Source organism: Nicotiana sylvestris, chromosome 10 (assembly GCF_000393655.2).
Source record: "Nicotiana sylvestris chromosome 10, ASM39365v2, whole genome shotgun sequence".
NCBI lineage: Eukaryota > Viridiplantae > Streptophyta > Magnoliopsida > Solanales > Solanaceae > Nicotiana > Nicotiana sylvestris.
Genome location: NC_091066.1, coordinates 153,934,134 through 153,949,834, shown reverse-complemented (window position 1 = coordinate 153,949,834; position 15,701 = coordinate 153,934,134). Strand labels below are relative to the sequence as shown.

The following is a 15,701-nucleotide window of genomic DNA, read 5'->3' as shown; positions in this document are numbered from 1 at the left end:
GATCCTTGATTCTTACTAAACAGATTTCAAATAAATAAAAAGAAATGACGACATGCTCAGTTATTTCACGCTATTGCAATATGCACTTGATAATTGAACGCAGGGAATAATGATGTGTATTTATTTATTCCTACTGTAGATTGATTACTCAGCACAGGCTAAACTAGTTTGATACTAGCTCGAACTAAACTTACTAATCTAATACTTAACTTGGGCTTGCCGTATGATAACATAATCAATTACTTCACGCTGTTCTAACTGCCTGCTAATTTATTACTAACCATATAATCGTTTAATGACGAACTACAAAAGAGGATCTAATACTTAACAATCCAATAATTCACATGATCTAGCTAACTCGAAATCCATTTTTTCAGTCCAAATACAATCTCATACAGTTCATTCGAATACACCCAGGAACCTACTAAAATCATGCATTACACTATCAATGTGAAAACTAAACCAAGCTAATTGTTAACTTAAACCCAAAATCAGCCAAAACAATCAAAATCAGTCTAGTAGTTCAATATAGTTCTTGACAACATAAGTAATCTAAATGGAGTATTAAAACTACAATAATTCTTAATAGGTTCAGATTAACAAAAGTTCTTTGTCATTGACTTTCTGGATCATTTATACACTTGAACCAAGATGCCACATTCAAATGGAGACAAGAGTGTACCTGAATTGAAAAGTGAGAAAAAGGAGAGGTAAATCAGCAGCAACAGATAACAAATAGCAGTAGTAGCACCACAATCAGCAGTATGGGACAAATAAGAAACAGCCCAGTGAAGCTCAGAGATCCAGAAATGTTTTTAGAAAAGAAACCAAAAGAGCTAAACAGGTCGACCCAAAACCAATTGGAAATAGACCAAACACCAACTTGAAGTCAAACTGGGACAAATCTGACAACAAACAGCTCAAAATAAACAAGCCTAGAGTATCTTTGATTGAGCCTAAATCTCAAACTGAATGTGAATTTAAACAATGGAACAGTGCCTTTTCTGGAATTTTAGAGTTCTTCCCCAGGGGGTTTTCTTTGTTTTTTTCTTTTTGTTTATTGTCTATCTCGGATTGAAGTCAAGAAATGAACTCTCTTTTTAGTTAAAAAAAAACTCCTTAGGTTCTAAAAACTCTCTCTTTCTTGTCCAAAATAAAGTCCATTTAAAGACTAGAATTGGCCATCATCCTTCAAACATTTCACTTTTCAGCCTGTTTTTTATTCCCTCCTCATGTGCATTTCTACCTTTTTATCATTAAACCCATGCTGTTGCTGATTTCCTACTAGTAAAGTCACTAAGCCAACTCAAGTAGTACCTTTTTCACTAGTTAATTCAAAACCTGTCAGTCTTTTAATTGGCCATTTCTATTTTAAAATTAAACCCCATGCTATTTCTGATTTCCAGCCACTAAAGGCACTTAACACATTATCACTCCCTCTATTGATCCCTATTTTATTCATTAGCTTAGTGGTATATTAGTATTAAAACTGACAGACCATTAAAACTGAACAATTTGCAGGTTTCTAACATCCCAATCTGTTAAAACTAATTGACGACATCTATCCAATCGACATATGAATTACAACATATACAATCAATAGCTAATGATCAGAATCGAACAACACACATAGGTGATTCAAGTTGTACTGACAAAAACAGGGAATTACCCTGGAAATTAATTAATCGACCAAACTCATTCCAATCAATTATACAGTTTAACGTATACACTTAACAATGAACAGACGAATATTTCGACCAATAATAGGTCTGATTTGGAGAAGAAGAAGAACAAAGCACAGAAATTGGAAATAAAATCATTCTAACCACACAAGCGAATAACAAAACAAACAAAAAAAATAGAACAAACAGAAAGGGAAAAAGAAATACCTCAAGTAAACTAGATGACCCAGGTCTGAACTCAGACTCGACCTTTTTGAGGTCGAATGGACCTTAACCATGTGTTCTCAATGGAGAACACTTCGACCAAAGTCTATTAGACCCCAAACCTCTGCTAATTTGGACAAATTCATGGTTCTTGAATTTCTAGGGTTCTTGGGGCTCAGATTAGGGGTTCGAGCTTTTCTGGTTCGATTCGAACCAAACCAGGCTTGGTTTGGTCACGAGGGAGGTCAGGGGAGTAACTGGTGTGCATTTGGGATCGGTTAGTATAAGTTGAGGTTTGGCTCGAATCTTCAGATGAAGATTCGAGACGATGTAGGTTGATTCGAGCCAAACAGTTTGTAGATTCATGTCCAGGGGGTCGAGGTGCAATAGGGGTGTTAATTTGGTGGTCACCGGCGTCGTTGCCGCCAGGTTTCAGGCTTAGGGGTTCAACGACGGCTAGGGTTTGCTGATGGTTTCGTCTCCGAGTTGATAGAGACGAAGGGGTGCAGGGGGGTGTTTGGTTGCAGGGGCGTGAGGTGAGAGAGGAGGGTTTATATACGGGACGGGGGAGTTGAATTTCGGCCGTTGGATCATTGATGATCAACGGCCTTGATCTTTTCACTTAAGGGGACGACGTCGTTTGGTCTCGCGTGGAGACTGGGTCGGTCTTTGGGTGAAATGGGTCGGGTGTCTGGGAAAGCCTGAAGCCGTTAGATGAAGTGAGATGAACGGCTCAGATCAAATACACCTAAACGACGTCGTTTGGAAGCCCAGGTCGTGGACTAGGTCAATGTAATGGATTGGGCCTGATTTTCAATTGAATTTTTGGTCCAAATCCGGTATTTTCTTCCCTTTTCATTCTTTTAATTCAAACAAAAATTCCTAATTAAATTAAAAACCAAAATTAAACTGCACAAATATTAATTAATATTCAACAATAATTAACACACAAATTAAACATTTAGTTAAAATAAAATCACACAATGACGACAGATAGAATAAAAATGCATATTTTGTGATTTTCCCCTTGAAAACCAAATTATGGTTTAATTAATTCCTAAATGCACAATTAAATCCTAAATATGCATGCGACCCGTATTTTTGTATTTTTTAAATTAACTACGACAAGGTAAACATTTACGGACAAAACAATTACCAAAATGTCACGTAAATTCTCAAAATTGTACCTAAAGGTAACTTTTTTTTTCGATTTCTTTTTGAGTAATTTCCGTGAAGAAAAAATCACGTGCTCACAGCTGCCCCTCTTTGTCCGAAAACGCGAAGAGTTTTCACGCAAAGATAAAGTGAGCGGATACGAGCGATTTTTGCCCGTTGGAATACTCCGTGTGAAGCATTTTTTTTTGAAAGATTTGACCGAACCTTTGCTTCAGAGGTTTCCTACATATCCTGGGCTAAACAAGAATCAGGTCAATGTAGTTCGGGAAGTTTTGGTAGCTGGGACTACCAGGAGCTGTGGTTTTACTGTTACCGATGTTGCTGCTGCTGCTACTGCTTGCTGACCTCCTTATTACACCAAAAGGGAAAATCGAAGCTAAACTAGCTATGTCTATCAACTATGAGTTACAAGATTCCTATCTACAATTCTTTTGAAACTTGATCTTGAGTCTTAGCTGATTTTGCTGTAGACTTCGATCTGAATCTTGATGCTCGCAAGCTGTAGGTGCTTGTTTATTTCTGCAGCATTGAGTAAGATAGGATTGGCGGAGCTTGTGACTTCAATCAGGTTTTGAGCAATCCGCACCTTTGTTTGTTCCAGTATTTGGGCTCATCTTCTTTTGTTCTTTTCTTCCTTTCTTTTATTCTGGATTGTGACTCACTCCATAGGTCATCTCGATCCCTGTGCCTCGAGGTCAAACCTGCTCAGACAACGAGACAAACAAACGAACAAAATTTTTCTGCCCCAGTTTCACTAGGAAAATTTCGTGAGTTAATTGCCATAAAAATCTACAGAATTGATGAGGGTATTGGAAACCTCAAGTCTAAAAGACGCAACTCAGGGATTGGAGCCCTAATGTTTGTAAAAGGGCAAAACGCTCAACTCAGGGATTGGAGCCCTAATGTCGGCTAAAGGAAAATTGCTCAACTCAGGGATTGGAGCCCTAATGTCGGCTAAAAGAAAATTGCTCAACTCAGGGATTGGAGCCCTAATGTCGGCTAAAGGAAAATTGCTCAACTCAGGGATTGGAGCCCTAATGTCGGCTAAAAGAAAATTGCTCAACTCAGGGATTGGAGCCCTAATGTCGGCTAAAAGAAAAATCCCTCAACTCAGGGATTGGAGCCCTAATGTCGGCTAAAGGAAAAATTGCTCAACTCAGGGATTGGAGCTCTAATGTTGGCAAAAGGCGACTAGGGAATGAAGGCCCTATGTCTAGAATCTCAACTCAGGGATTGGAGCCCTAATGTTGGCAAAGGTGACTAGGGAATGGAGGCCCTATATCTAGAATCTCAACTCAGGGATTGGAGCCCTAATGTTGGCAAATGTGACTAGGGAATGGAGACCCTATGTCTAAAATCTCAACTCAGGGATTGGAGCCCTAATGTTGGCGAAAAATAGGTTGATATTGGGGATTCTACACTAACCCCTTTTTTGGAATTTTCTTCTTATTTCTCTTTTAGTTTTTTTTTTAAATTATTTTTTGTTCAGTAAAAATGCAGGAAAGAATTTGGAAGAAACTTCCCTTTTGGGTTGATTCCTTGCTGCAAAGTTGTTTCTTGCACTTGTGCATTTCTTTTCCCTCTTGGTTGCACCTGCTTCTTGCACGGTTGCTTTGGATTGCACCTGTTTCAATTTTCCAAAAAAAAGAACAATTGTCAGTTTGAAAACGGTGGTTGGTTCAGTGGCCTTGATCATTCCAATTGCTTGGTCCCGGCCTCATTTCTGTTGAGAAACTTCGCCATTGATTGGCTTCAAAGGCAACCCCCTTTCAAACTGATAAGACTCAGATTTCAGGATTTCATGATGACTCGCCCGTGTAAGGCTTTGGTTCTCATTCCGCTTTCCAGACCTTTGCCTTTGACTTTCTTCTCTTTTTTTTTTCTTTTTTTTTTCTTTTTTTCAATGCCTTTACTTTGGAGGTAATCAAATATCATGATCGGGCGGGATTGGACTGACACACCACTCAGGCTGGGTATTTTCTTCACCTCTTGCCAGACGGAGCTTTTTAAAACCGGTCCTGCCACCTTTTCTTTCTAACACATTTTGGAATTTAGGGTTAAGCCGAAAGGGATTCAAGGAAAGGTAAACAAAGAGCGGAAAAACGAATTTAAAAGAGAAGCGTCCCTTTTGGGGGAAAAGAAGGACTTATGTGAGGTGCATGCTGGCTTTAAACTGACATGACATGCTTTTTGGACTGGACGCCCGAACCTCACGAACTTGCATTTCCTCATGAACCAAAACGGATCTATGTTTCCCATCCAGGGAATCTTGCGAGAACTTTCTGTGGTGAAATCATCTTTTCGGCCGACAACGCCTTTTGCGGGTTTTCGCTAGTCGACCTCTCTCATTTCTCTTCTCACTGTCGCCCGATAGTACTTTTTGCGGGTTTTCACTAAACGGACTCTCTCATTCTTGGTTTCTCTACTCTCGTCGCCTCATGGTGCCCGAAGGTTTTCACCAACAAGACTTTCTCATTTTATTTCTCTCAATTTTAGAATGCATCGGCTTCCAACCATGATATTTCTTGGTTTCCCCCGCCTTTGGCAATTGATCCGAAGGACTTTTACTTGGTTTTTGGTAAAAAGAATTATGGATGAAATTACAACTTCGGAACCATTTGGTGTGCCCGTGGTTGAACCATTATAACATCTGCCCCAGTTTCAACTTCAGAGAAAATTGGATTTTTGTTTTGGTGTGACTGAACCCCAGATAGAGGCTGCCTACGTATCCTTTCGGAATCAAGTCAGACGTAGTTCAGGCTAATCATTTTTTTTTCAAACGGTGCTTTTGGATTCCAAAGAGGGTAGCCAAATAAATGTAACCGGCTCAAAGGGTTTGTAGAAAGAGTTGATAGTGTTTGGGTAGCGGGAATAAAAGCCTTCATCATCTCAAATATGTCAACACATCACCGAAGTAAACTCAGACATAGTACCTTTTGACTACATCCGCGTTCACAGCTGTTTCAGGATCATTTCCTTCAATATCACCCAGATACAACGCTCCTCTTGGCAATATCTTCCTGATGATGTACGGACCTTTACAATTAGGAGCAAATTTTCCTTTCGCTTCTTGGTGATGTGGAAGAATGCGCCTCAACACTAATTGACCTACCTCAAAATTCCTGGGTCGCACTTTCTTGTTGTAAGCACGGGCCATTCTTTGTTGGTACAACTGCCCGTGACAGACTGCAACCATTCGTTTTTCATCAATTAAGGTCAACTGCTCCAATCGAGTCTTAACCCATTCGTTATCTTCAATCTCTGCTTCAACAATGGTTCAGAGCGAAGGAATCTCTACCTTTGCCGGTATCACAGCCTCGGTTCCATAAACCAACAAGTATGGGGTTGCCCCTACTGATGTGCGCACTGTAGTGCGATATCCATCCCAGCAAGGCAAAAGGTAATTGTTCATGCCATTGTCTCTTCCTCAAAATCTTCTTGATGTTTTTGTTTGCTGCTTCAACAGCGCCATTGGCCTTGGGCCGATAAGGAGTGGAGTTCCTATGCGTTATTTTGAACTGTTCGCATACATCCTCCATCAAGTGACTATTTAGGTTTGCCGCATTATCTGTGATGATAGTTGCAGGAATACCGAAACGACAGATAAGATTTGAATTTACAAAATCTACCACGGCTTTCTTAGTGACCGATTTGAGAGTGACAGCTTCGACCCATTTTGTGAAGTAATCAATAGCGACCAATATGAATCTGTGCCCATTTGAAGCTTTGGGCTCAATCGGACCAATGACATCCATACCCCAGGCAACAAATGGCCAAGGTGCAGACATGGGATGCAGTTCTGTGGGAGGTGCATGAATCAAATCACCGTGCACCTGACACTGATGACACTTTCGAACGAAACTAAAATAGTCCTTTTCCATGGTCATCCAGTAATAACCCGCTCGAAGGATTTTTTTTGCTAAAACATACCCGTTCATGTGGGGCCCGCATACTCCCGCGTGTACCTCATGCATGATTCTTCCAACCTCTTCTGCGTCAACACATCTCAACAAATTGAGATCCGGGGTTCTTTTATACAATACCTCGCCGCTCAAAAAGAATCCACTCGCATGCCGCCTAATAGTTCTCTTTTGATCTCCAGTAGCATGTTCGGGGTATTCTTGTGTTTTCAAGAACCTCTTAACATCATGGTACCATGGATGGGTACTTGTCCCGCCTCGATTACATTACAGTAACAGTGTCTTTCCCTGATTTGGATTTCCAAGGGATCGATGTGGGCATTGCCTGGATAAGGTAACATTGAAGCTAAGGTGGCAAGTGCATCGGCTAGTTCATTGTGACACCGCAGGATATACCTGAACTCTATTGATTTGAATCGCTTGCTGAGATCCTCCACGTGCTGCCGATATGGAATAAGCTTGACATCTCGAGTTTCCCATTCACCCTGGGCTTGTCGGATAATTAGATCAGAATCCCCCATAATCAACAAATCTTCAACATCTTGATCGATCGCCATATCTATGCCCATGATGCAAGCTTCATATTCAGCTGTATTGTTCGTGCAAATGAAACAAAGCCTAGCTGTAGCCGAATAGTGTTGACCAGTGGGTGAGATCAAGATTGCCCCAATTCCTACACCTTTGGCGTTTACAGCCCCATCAAATAACATCTTCCAAGCATGAGCGTCTTCCGAGACTACTCTTATGGTGTTTATCACTTCATCTGGAAAATAAGTACTCAATGATTGGTACTCATCATCAATCGGGTTCTCAGCCAAATGATCTGCTAACGCCTGGGCTTTCATTGCCGTGCGAGTGACATAGACTATGTCGAATTTAGTAAGCAATATTTGCCACTTTGCTAATCTCCCAGTAGGCATCGGTTTCTGGAATATGTACTTCAAAAGGTCCAACCTGGTTATGAGGTAAGTAGTATGAGCTTGGAGATAATGTCTCAATTTTTGAGCGACCCACGTCAAAGCACAACACGTTCTTTCCAACAAAATGTACTTGGCCTCATAACCGGTGAACTTCTTGCTTAAGTAATAGATCGCCTGCTCTTTCTTTCCAGTTATGTCATGTTGTCCGAGGACACAACCAAAAGAATTTTCCAAGACCGTCAGATACAAGAACAGGGGTCTCTCTGGCTCTGGCGGGACCAAAACTGGAGGATTTGAAAGATTGATCTTGTCAAAAGCCTCCTGATACTCAGCCGTCCATTTGATTGCTGCATCCTTCCTCAATAGCTTGAATATGGGCTCACATGTGCTAGTCAGTTGGGCAATGAATCGACTGATATAGTTTAACCTGCCCAATAGACTCATCACGTCTTTCTTCGTTCTTGGAGGAGGTAGATCTCGAATATATTTTATCTTTGTTGGATCTAACTCGATACCTCTCCTGCTTACTATGAAACCCAGAAGCTTGCCCGATGGGACTCCGAAGGCGCACTTAGCCGGATTCAGCTTCAGGTCGTACTTTCTCAGCCTCTCAAAAAATTTCCTTAAGTCTCGAACATGATCGTCCTGAGTCCTGGACTTGACTATCACGTCGTCTACATACACTTCTATCTCTTGATGCATCATATCATGAAAAATGGCAGTCATGGCTCTCATGTAAGTTGCCCCGGCATTCTTTAAACCGAACAGCATAACCCGATAACAGTAAATACCCCAAGGTGTAGTGAAGGCGGTTTTCTCGGCATCTTCTTCATCCATCAACACCTAATTATATCCAACGTAACAATCTACGAAAGACTGTATCTCATGTTTGGCACAATTATCAACAAGGATGTGGATGTTGGGCAACGGGAAATTGTCTTTGGGACTTGCGTTATTCAAATCTCGATAATCCACACACACCCGAGTTTTCCCATCTTTCTTTGGTACAGGAACTACATTAGCCAGCCACGTAGTATACTGGACTAACCGAATTACTCCTGTTTTCAACTGCCTTGTGATTTCTTCTTTGATCTTATCACTGATGTCAGTCTTGAACTTCCTTTGCTTCTGTTGAACTGGAGGACAATCAGGGTAAATTGGCAATTTATGCACCACTAGATCAACACCTAATCTTGGCATGCCATCGTATGACCAAACAAACACATCTTTAAATTCAAAGAGGAGTTGAATTATTGCATCTCGCGTTTCCTCATCTGTGTGAATGCTTATTTTGGTTTCTCGGATTTCTTCAGGAGTTCCCAAATTAACCGGTTCGGTGTCATTCAAATTCAGCTTAGGTTTATTCTCAAAGTGTTCCAATTCTCGATTTATTTCCCTAAAAGCCTCTTCTTCGTCATATTCCGGTTCTTGGTTCATTATTTCACAATTAAACAGCTCGTTTGGATCTAGGCGTGAAGTCCGCAAGCATGTCATATTATTTAAAGCCGCATTATTATAACTAAAAGGAAAAGATAAAATAAAAATAGCAAAAATCAGAAAGAATAAAGAAAAAATGATGAAATACTGATTTTATTCCTTGGAATTGGGAAGATAACAAGGTTTATATTTCAGGAAGTTAAAACAGGAAAACTAAAGAAAAACATCCGAGTTACACCCTGGGATAACTCGTGATGCAGGAAAGGTGGCAGGACAAGTCTACCCAGACTCCTGCCTAACTGGGAACGGTATAGCCTCCCAATTTTGCAGCTTAGTATTTGGCCCCATGTATAGCACCTCAGTGGTGCTTGTGCCTTCTCCCAGCTGAACCATGTGGGTTTTGTAAAGCATTTCTCTTATCACCCCATATATTTCCTCAATCTTTTCGGCCGTAAAGGCCTTATCATCTTCTTCTTCAGTGTACTTTGGTCTGACGAAATTTTCGTACAAATATGGCAATGGTTGAGGAAACTTCCATCCCTCATTTTTTCTCTTCTTTGCCCAATCTTTATCTTTCGGAGTAGGGTGGAAGCCTATTCCAAAGAGTTTCTTAGTGGAAGGCAAGGTGATAGGTTCAGTTATTCCTTGCAACGATTTTCCAAGTCCTTCCCCCGGTTTGAATCCCCGTCGGATCATTTCTTTAGCAACCATGATTGAAGCGTTGGACAAGAAAGGTTGAGGGCAAGGTCTCCCTTCTTCATACTGCTCTGCCAGCACAACTTCGAAAGCCTGATAAACTGTGTGTTCTCTTCCTTCTCTTGCTTCAAGATATGGGATGGATGGGTCCCGATAAATAGACTGTTCGTCTTCTTCGTGGACCACAATTTCCCGATCTTCATATTCAAACTTCACCATTTGGTAGAGAGTGGAGGGTACGACCCCTGCAGCATGAATCCAAGGTCTTCCGAGGAGAAAGTTGTAAGATGTGTCCATATCCAGTACCTGTAAAGTTACTTCGAACTCCGCCGGCCCGATAGTCAATATCAGGTCTATTTCTCCGAGGGTGTCCCTCTTGATGCCATCAAAAGCTCTTACACAAACATTATTGGGGCGAATCCTTCCAGTCCCAATTTCCATTCTTTGCATCGTGGAGAGAGGACAAATGTCAACACCCGAACCCCCAACCAACATTACTCGCTTGACGTAGTAGTCTTCACACTTGACTATCAGATGTAAAGCCTTGTTGTGAGCTGCTCCCTCCGGAGGCAAATCGTTCTTGCTAAAAGAAACTTGATTAACTGCAAAGAACCTTTCCGTCATTCTTTCAAGTTGTTCAACTGAAGTCTCAGCCGGCACATACGCTTCATTCAAGGTTTTGAGCAGGATCTTCTGATGTTCGGCGGACCTCATTAGCAAAGATAGCATAGACACTTGTTCAGGGTATTTGCGCAACTGATCCACCACTTCATAGTCAGGCATATTCATCTTTTGGAAGAAAGCCTCTGCTTCTTCAGCACTTACAAGCTTCTTCGGTGGGAAGCGCTTCTGTGTGGCATTGTTCACTTCTTGAATGTCTGAATATTTTCCAACAGAAGTATTTTCTGGAAGTTCCCCCGTGATTTCTTTGCCTTTGTATGTAACCAATGTTTGTTGATAATTCCACGGTACCGTAGACGGGTCTGTCATTGGCTTTTGTGGCATGCGTCCGATAACCGCTGGCTCATTCAGCCGAGGCGGTTTAATCATCCCCCGGACCACATAGGCCCTTTTCAACACGTACATCGGTATTCCCCTTTTCATTTCGAATCTCTGTGGCTTCTCTGATCGACCTCGTGGAATATAGAGAACCTTATTCTTCGAAGGCACCATCGCCTCTGTCTTTGTCTCAGCCTTCTTTTCGAGCTCAGCCTTGACAGTATTAGTCTTCTTTTCCCCTTTCTCTTGCTTCGGGGCTGATTTAGGCTTTCTCTCTGCATCGACAATGGCGATTATAACTTTCAGGGCAGGATCAAACTCCTCGTCCTCACAGATCATCCCAATCAATGGCCCATTATTGTGAGCGGGCAACAGATTGTTGGTCACATTTGGGACCTCCTCGTCCCTTAATACTATCTTTCCCTGTTCTATTAAGTTCTCTACCGCCCTTTTTAAAGTCCAACAATCATTGGTATCATGCCCTTCTGCTCCCGAATGATAAGCACACCTGACACCGGCTCTGTAAGTAGGTGATGCTGGATTTTGCCTTGTCTGAGGGACTGGTTGCAGGAAACCCATCTGGACCAGTTTTTGGAATAGGGTAGAATACGGTTCACCAATGGGTGTGAAAGTTTGTCTTCTGGGTGGTTCTTGAGGACGGAAGTTATTCTGGGGTAGTTGTGGATTATAGTGGTTTCGGTAAGGAGGCTGATTTCTGGGAGGTGGAGCTTGGCTCCGATTGGCTTGTTGTGGTGGCCGGACATAAGGCTTAGTATTCATGACCAAGTATGGCTGAGGAGTATAGGCCAAATCTTGGTGAGAGTAATAGTGCTGCGGGGTCCTCTCTGAGAAAAGGGATCTGGGAGTATAGTTTCTCCTTGTACCCGACGCTGCCATGAATGCTTCTTCCCTTTTCTTTCCTTTTGCTATTCCTCCAGACCCACCCTGAATGGCTTGGGAGGTAGCTCTGATAGCAGATTGGCTTAAAATTCGGCCCATTTTTAGCCCATTTTCTACCATATCTCCGATCTTAATCGCTTCTGCGAAAGGTTTTCCCATAGCCGACATCATGTTTTGGAAGTAATCTGATTCTTGAGCCTGGAGGAAAGTAGTGACCATTTCTATTTCATCCATGGTAGGTTTTACCCTTGATGCTTGCTCGCGCCATTTAATAGCGTATTCTCTGAAGCTTTCTGAGGGTTTCTTCTTCAAGTTTGACAAAGAATTCTTGTTTGGCGCGATGTCAATATTATACTGAAACTGCCTTAAAAAATCTTTGGCAAGATTGTCCCAAATGTACCATCGAGATATGTCCTGATCCATATACCACTCTGAGGCTATGCCCACCAAGCTTTCTCCGAAGTATGCCATCAACAATTCTTCTTTGCCGCCAGCCCCACGCAATTGGTTGCAGTACTTTTTGAGGTGAGCAATGGGACCGCCATGCCCATCATATTTCTCAAACTTCGGTGTTTTGAACCCTACGGGCAGGTGCACGTGAGGGAACATGCACAAATCAGTATAGGAGACACTCTTTTGCCCGCTTAAGCCTTGCATATTTTTTAAGCTCTGCTCGAGGCTCCTCATTCTTCTCGCCATTTCATCTTGTTCAGGAGCTTTGGGATTTCGGTCTTGCCCAGGCGTAAACTCGTATTGAGGCTGCTGAGGGTGAGCACTGGTGGTAAACCGAGTTGGTTCCAGCGAGAAGGATGGTGCTTGAAATGTGAATGAGGAAGAGTCAAAATTAGGCCTGTGTATAGCGGGTTGTGCTGCAATTGGACAGGGCGGTGCTGTGAATATCTTTGTATCCACATCTATCATTGACACCCGGGGATAAGAATCGGAGGGTGATCCAGCGGAGTGGGCTGAAATGGTAGGATACCCGAATGGGCTAGTCAGATAACTTATGGGGACGTTGGAAGTCCCACTTGTCCTAGAGAATGGCTCGGGGAATCCAGGGATTACACTCGGTGGCTCTTTTCCATTGTTCCAGTCATCCAACATTTCCAACATGCGAAACCGCAAGATTCTGTTTTCTTCAGCAGTTGCTGATTCGGAAGTTGGGATGGCCGAGATTGAACTCTCTTCGGAAATAGGAATCGTTGGCAAAGGAATTTCTGAAGACATCTCTACACTTCCCTTTGATCTCGTGAAGTAAATGTCTTCCTCTCGACTTAGTGACGGGCAACTGAACACTTCCTTTCGACCTTGTAAAGTATGAATGTGAGGCCAGACTTCCACAAAACCAAACCACCTTTCTAAAAACCTGAATTTAGCAGCAAGCAAACGGTTAGTTTGAAACAAATAACAGACAGGTAATCTCACGTTGGGGTGTGATGCACCTATACAGTTAAGTGAGTTTCTACATGTTTGCATCGATGGCATGCGTCATTTCGACTTCTCTTTATGCTCCCCTTTATTTATATTTTATATATATATATATATATATATATATATATATATATATATATATATATATTTTTATTTGAAGTTAAAAACGTGACCGGATCCGATGAGGATTGCCTACGTATCATGACGCCGCGTGAATTAGATCATTACGTAGTTCAAGACAAACAAGTGTAGAAACAAAGAAACATTTTTTTATTACTAAAACATTCTATTACAAACTAAACATTTTGAAAAAGGGAGAATAACAGACTTGAAATAAATACAAACTCAAAAACTACTGATACACCCTAATGCGAAAAGACAAACAAAAGACGCCAAGACAGAAAATACAGACTCGACCTATAAATACATTAAAGCTTTACAAATTGGCGCCCGCGAGGCATCGTTCGGCCTCGCCGCGGGCTTAGGTGCGAGGTCCCTTTCAAGTTGTTCCAGCTCATACATGGTTCGCTTGACATAAATCATCACTGCCGAGAAGAAGGTAGTGCGGGTCATATCTTCGCACCGTAGACACCTCCTAATGATGGCATGGGCAACGGTCTTAATCTTATCTCTGGTTTGCCCCTTCTCTATGAGTATGCGCTCTATTTGATCATTACGGGCCTTCAAAACCCGAGAATCCTGGAGATGTTGATTCTGCCACTGCTGAATTTCTACTTCCATCTGGGCCAACAAATCATAGCAATGTCTATTTTCAGCTTCAAAGGTTCGGGCTTGCTCAGCTGCTCTGTCCTCAAGAGTGGCCACCTTTCTCTTCAAATTGGCAATGGTTTGCTTGTGATCCCTTTTCAACTGCTGCAGGTACCGGTTGCGCTCCTCTAATCTTTTTGCCCAGTGTGCCTCGAGTCCTGCTATGGTATTCTCAAAATTCTCCGACTCACTCCGGCACTCACTAATTTCCATTTTTAAACCTTTTATCAGTCGCTCATCCGACTGTCTCCTTTGTTGGTTATCAGCGGCTATCCTCATTTGCTGGATTTGGGCCCTAAGCGTCTCGTTTTCCTGGGCCAACCTGTTCTTTTCTCCCAGATCAGTAGCAACTTGCACGTTGTTCTCAAATTTTAGACCTTTAATTTGTTGTTTCAGCTTGCTGATTTCAGCCCGATAGCCTTTTTCTTTTGCTAACCAATCCCATTGCTCCTGTAATGACTCGGCAAAATTCAGGATATGGGGTCTTTTAGCCGGCCTTTTGTGCTCAAGTTCCCTTCTGTACCACACAAAGTACCCTGGTGCTACTTCACCTTTGGCCCTATCCTGCACGCAAGTATCTGCTTTTAAACATTGGCATTCATTCCAGATCTGGCGGACTTTTGCTTCAGGAAATTGTCCGTCAGGGCTAATCTCAATTGCTTGAGCACTAAGATCTTCCTCGTGTGGCACTATCTGGCATCTCCCGAGTTGTCTCAAAACTCGATAGGGCGCGTAAGGCTGAATGCTCTTAAGTCCCATCAATAGAAAGTGGGTCCTAGCTGTCGGCATATATATGACCTCATCAACAGGCAACCATCCCAGTGTCCACTGTATTTGGCTGGCGGTGAGGGTTCGAAAGAATGACGTCCATGCCGTAACTCCCTCGAGTAGACTGACCTCCTTGATTCTCGTGTAAAACTCTTCTATGCAAGTCTTCTTCGAGGAACCATAACTCAAAAGCTCGGAACGGTGGCAGAGATGTTCAGTCATCCATATTTGTAGCAGCAAATTACACCTCTCGAAAAAATTCCCTCTGGCTTTGCAGGCTGTGAGAGCTCGAAAGATATCAGATACTACCATAGGTGCGAGAGTGCTTTCATTTTGAGTGAGCAAAGTACTGACGACCCCGGATATTTTCAGATCAATGTTTCCGTCTTTCCTTGGAAATACCAAAAGGCCCAAAAATGTTATCATGAAAGCCACTCGTCTATGCTCATCCCATTTCTGACGGTTACCTTTGCTGCATAACTTGTTACCCGGATTGTTGAATCCTCCTACATGACCATATCTGTCGTATATGAAGCGCGGATTACAGAAACCTGCGGCCAAATCTGGGTTATGGACCGTCCTGGGTATCTTTAATGAATCTAGAAACCGATGCACAGTGACAGCTCTTGGGGCAATCAGGTATTTTTGCCTTAATGGAACTTCAGCATTTTCGATGTACCCGGCTATTTCCTCCAGAGTCGGGGTGAGTTCAAATCGGAGAAGTGGAAGACATTGTGTGCCGGGTCCCAGTAGGTGACCAAAGCTCTTATGATATCTCCCCGAGGCTATATTTCCAATAA

General features: G+C 42.3%; 1 protein-coding gene across 1 annotated transcript; it reads right to left on the bottom strand.

Annotated features, from left to right (window-relative positions):
* Positions 1 to 9,618: 9,618 nt before the first annotated feature.
* LOC138880141 (uncharacterized) lies at positions 9,619 to 12,168 on the bottom strand. Its single transcript, XM_070159805.1, has one exon. It carries the CDS (start codon positions 12,166 to 12,168, stop codon positions 9,619 to 9,621), a length of 2,550 nt encoding a protein of 849 aa, XP_070015906.1.
* Between the last annotated feature and the right edge of the window lie 3,533 nt (positions 12,169 to 15,701).